General features: G+C 42.2%; 1 protein-coding gene across 1 annotated transcript in view; it reads left to right on the top strand.

Moving 5' to 3' along the window:
• The window catches only part of actn3b (actinin alpha 3b), a 55,535-nt gene that overhangs the window by 22,006 nt on the left and 28,529 nt on the right, over nt 1–5,000 (top strand). Inside the window, exons 2-3 of the mRNA XM_031584704.2 lie at nt 966–1,080; nt 1,965–2,084. Coding sequence (XP_031440564.1) covers nt 966–1,080; nt 1,965–2,084 — 235 coding nt within the window. The remainder of the gene's footprint in view (nt 1–965; nt 1,081–1,964; nt 2,085–5,000) is intronic.

Below are 5,000 nucleotides of genomic sequence, written 5' to 3'. Positions count from 1 at the left end.
TCTCTCTCTTTCTCTCTCTCTGTCTCTGTCTCTCTCTGTCTCTCTCTCGCTCTCTCTCTCTCTGTCTCTCCCTCTCTGTCTCTCTGCCTCTCTCTCTGTCTCTGTCTCTCCCTCTGTCTCTCTCTCTCTCTCTGTCTCTCTCTCTCTCCCTCCCTCTCTCTCTCTCTCTCTCTCTGGCCTTCTTACTTGCCTCCTACCCCCCTCTATATCTTCTCTCCCCACCCCTTTCTCTCTCCATCCTTCTCTCCCCACCCCTCTCTCTCTCTCTCCATCCTTCTCTTCTCTCCCCACCCCTCTCTCTCTCTCACCCTCCTCACCCTCCTCTCCTCTTCATCAGATTACAGCACACACAGACATTCCTCATTGGCCTCATCCTCTTCCTCTCCAGAGAAACTGATCTTTTCTGCAAAGGTTGCCTTAGTGTGAAGTGTTCTCAAAACGTTCCCCTCTGCACTGTCAACAGAAGAGATGTCCTTCTGTATTTATTTATGAACTGGTTCTTGGTCTCTCTTTCTCTCTCCCACACTTATTTGTATGAATCTTTTAGTGTCGTTGCCAGGTTTTAAGATCACTGTTAAAATAAAATAAATATCAAATGCAAAGGTAAAACAACATTTCTCTCCATCTCTCACACACACACTACTCTTTTTTTTCTCCCTTTGAACAATATCTCTCTCGGCCTCTTGGGGGTGCTGTTTGCCTTCCCGTAGCTTCTATGTGTGTCACAGTTATGTGTCTGAGAGGACGTAAGACTATACAAATAATTCCATCTTTCCTTCCCTCTCTCTCCCCCTCCCCTCTCTCTTCCCCCTCTCTCTCTCTCTCTTCCCCCTCCTCTCTCTCCCTCCCCCTCTCTCTCCCTCTCTCTCCCCCTCTCTCTCCCCCTCTCTCTCCATCTCTCCCCCCACCTCTCTCTCTCCCCCTCTCTCTCCCTCCCTCTCCCCCTTTCTCTCCCCCTCTCTCAGACGTTCACGGCCTGGTGTAACTCCCACCTGCGTAAGGCTGGCACGCAGATCGAGAACATCGAGGAGGACTTCAGGAATGGCCTCAAGCTCATGCTGCTCTTGGAGGTCATCTCAGGTAGCCACGGCAACAGCCGACCTTTCAAAAACATACAATGACCAACAGACAGACAGACATCACATGACCCACAGACATCACATGACCCACAGACAGACAGACATCACATGACCCACAGACATCACATGACCCACAGACATCACATGACCCACAGACATCACATGACCCACAGACAGACAGACATCACATGACCCACAGACATCACATGACCCACATACATCACATGACCCAGCAGACAGACAGACATCACATGACCCACAGACATCACATGACCCACAGACAGACAGACATCACATGACCCACAGACATCACATGACCCACAGACATCACATGACCTAAGACAGAGACCATACTGCCCACAGACATCACATGACCCACAGACACCACAATGACCCACAGACATCACATGACCCACAGACACCACATGACCCACAGACAGACAGACGTTACATGACCCACAGACATCACATGACCCACAGACAGACAGACATCACATGACCCACAGACAGACAGACATCACATGACCCACAGACAGACAGACATCACATGACCCACACACATCACATGACCCACAGACATCACATGACCCACAGCTGAAATGGAATAGTGTATTCAAAGTTGGGTCCGAACTGGAATAGCGGCTTATAAGCAACCTGTGCATACAACCTGTGCATACAACCTGTGCATATCTGTGCATACAACCTGTGCATACAACCTGTTCATACCTGTGCATAATACCTGTGCATACAACCTGTGCATACAACCTGTGCATACAACCTGTTCATACAACCTGTGCTTACCTGTGTTTACCTGTGCATACAATCTGTGCAAACCTGTACATGAATCTTGCTGAAATAATTGCCTGTTGTGTTTGTGTGTGACAGGCGAGAGACTGCCCAAACCTGACAAGGGCAAAATGCGCTTCCACAAGATTGCCAACGTCAACAAAGCTTTGGACTTTATCTGCAGCAAGGGGGTCAAACTGGTGTCCATTGGTGCTGAGGGTGAGTGTGTGTGCGTGTGTGTGTGTGTGTGTGTGTGTGTGTGTGTGCGTGTGTGTGTGTGTGTGTCTGTGTGTCTATACCAGGGACTACACTATGTGTGTGTGTGTGTGTGTGTGTGTGTGTGTGTTTACGTGTGCGCCCAGCAGTTCAGGATTCATCCATCTGTTTGTCTGTATGTGTGTGTGTACATGCGTGTGTGTATGTGTGTGTACATGCGTGTGTGTATGTGTGTGTACATGCGTGTGTGTATGTGTGTGTACATGCGTGTGTATGTGTGTGTACATGCGTGTGTGTATGTGTGTGTACACATGTGTGTATGTGTGTGTACATGCGTGTGTGTATGTGTGTGTACATGCGTGTGTGTATGTGTGTGTACACATGTGTGTATGTGTGTGTACATGCGTGTGTCTATGTGTGTGTACACATGTGTGTATGTGTGTGTACATGCGTGTGTGTATGTGTGTGTACATGCGTGTGTGTATGTGTGTGTACACATGTGTGTATGTGTGTGTACATGCGTGTGTGTATGTGTGTGTACACATGTGTGTATGTGTGTGTACATGCGTGTGTGTATGTGTGTGTACATGCGTGTGTGTATGTGTGTCTACACATGTGTGTATGTGTGTGTACATGCGTGTGTGTATGTGTGTGTACACATGTGTGTATGTGTGTGTACATGCGTGTGTGTATGTGTGTGTACACATGTGTGTATGTGTGTGTACATGCGTGTGTGTATGTGTGTGTACATGCGTGTGTGTATGTGTGTGTACATGCGTGTGTGTATGTGTGTGTACACATGTGTGTATGTGTGTGTACATGCGTGTGTGTATGTGTGTGTACACGTGTGTGTGTGTGTATGTGTGTGTACATGCGTGTGTGTGTATGTGTGTGTACAGTACATTCAGAAAGTATTCAGACCTCTTAACTGTTTTCACGTGTTATGTTATATTATTATTTTAGCCTTATGCTAAAATTGTTTTCCCTCATCAATCTACACTCAATACCCCATAATAACTTTTTAGATATTTAAAAAACTGAAATAATCACATTTAATGTAAGTATTCAAACCAATATCACATTAATGTAAGTATTGGCCACGGGGCACGGTGGCTCAGTTGCTTGCACTGCTTGCACTGCCGCCTCACAGCAAGAAGGTCATGGGTTCGATTCCCGCATGGGGCGCTGTTGGCTCTGGGGGGCAGGTCCTCCCCAGAGTGCACAGTGCTCAGGTGGGCTATCTCCCGGGCCTTTCTGTGTGGAGTTTGCATGTTCTCCCCGTGTTCACAAGGGGTTTCCTCCACTAAGGACCCCAACAGAAAAAATAACAGAACACATGTCCATCCCTGACCAAAAATGGACAGTTCACTTCACTTGGTCCCCGAGCGCTACAAGCTGCCCACTGCTCCTGGGCAGTCCTTGAGGAAGGACGGTCCAGGATGGGAAAAAGCAGAAAATACATTCACCGCGACCTCAGGCCTACCTGCGTGTGTGTGTGTCCTGTGTCGCCTCCATATATGCACGTGTGTGTTCCAGTGTGTCGTGTGTGCCATTAAAAACCTGACAAAGGTCTTAATTATATTCAAACCAATATCACATTAGTGTCAGTATTCAAACCAATATCACATTAATGTAAGTATTCAAACCAATATCACATTTAATGTAAGTATTCAAACCAATATCACATTAGTGTAAGTATTCAAACCAATATCACATTAATGTAAGTATTCAAACCAATATCACATTAGTGTAAGTATTCAAACCAATATCACATTTAATGTAAGTATTCAAACCAATATCACATTAGTGTAAGTATTCAAACCAATATCACATTAATGTAAGTATTCAAACCGATATCACATTAGTGTAAGTATTCAAACCAATATCACATTAATGTAAGTATTCAAACCAATATCACATTAATGTAAGTATTCAAACCAATATCACATTAGTGTAAGTATTCAAACCAATATCACATTAGTGTAAGTATTCAAACCAATATCACATTAATGTAAGTATTCAAACCAATATCACATTAATGTAAGTATTCAAACCAATATCACATTAGTGTAAGTATTCAAACCAATATCACATTAGTGTAAGTATTCAAACCAATATCACATTAGTGTAAGTATTCAAACCAATATCACATTAGTGTAAGTATTCAAACCAATATCACATTAGTGTAAGTATTCAAACCAATATCACATTAATGTAAGTATTCAAACCAATATCACATTAGTGTAAGTATTCAAACCAATATCACATTAGTGTAAGTATTCAAACCAATATCACATTAGTGTAAGTATTCAAACCAATATCACATTAGTGTAAGTATTCAAACCAATATCACATTAGTGTAAGTATTCAAACCAATATCACATTAGTGTCAGTATTCAAACCGATATCACATTAGTGTAAGTATTCAAACCAATATCACATTAGTTTAAGTATTCAAACCAATATCACATTAATGTAAGTATTCAAACCAATATCACATTAGTGTAAGTATTCAAACCAATATCCCATTAGTGTAAGTATTCAAACCAATATCACATTAGTGTAAGTATTCAAACCAATATCACATTAGTGTAAGTATTCAAACCGATATCACATGAGTGTAAGTATTCAAACCAATATCACATTAGTGTAAGTATTCAAACCAATATCACATTAATGTAAGTATTCAAACCAATATCACATTAATGTAAGTATTCAAACCAATATCACATTAATGTAAGTATTCAAACCAATATCACATTAGTGTAAGTATTCAAACCAATATCACATTAGTGTAAGTATTCAAACCAATATCACATTAGTGTAAGTATTCAAACCAATATCACATTAGTGTAAGTATTCAAACCAATATCACATTAGTGTAAGTATTCAAACCAATATCACATTAATGTAAGTATT

Source organism: Clupea harengus, chromosome 18, assembly GCF_900700415.2.
Source record: "Clupea harengus chromosome 18, Ch_v2.0.2, whole genome shotgun sequence".
In the NCBI taxonomy this organism is placed as follows: domain Eukaryota; kingdom Metazoa; phylum Chordata; class Actinopteri; order Clupeiformes; family Clupeidae; genus Clupea; species Clupea harengus.
The sequence above is the reverse complement of the archived record's forward strand: the minus strand, read 5'-3'. Positions and strand labels throughout refer to the sequence as shown.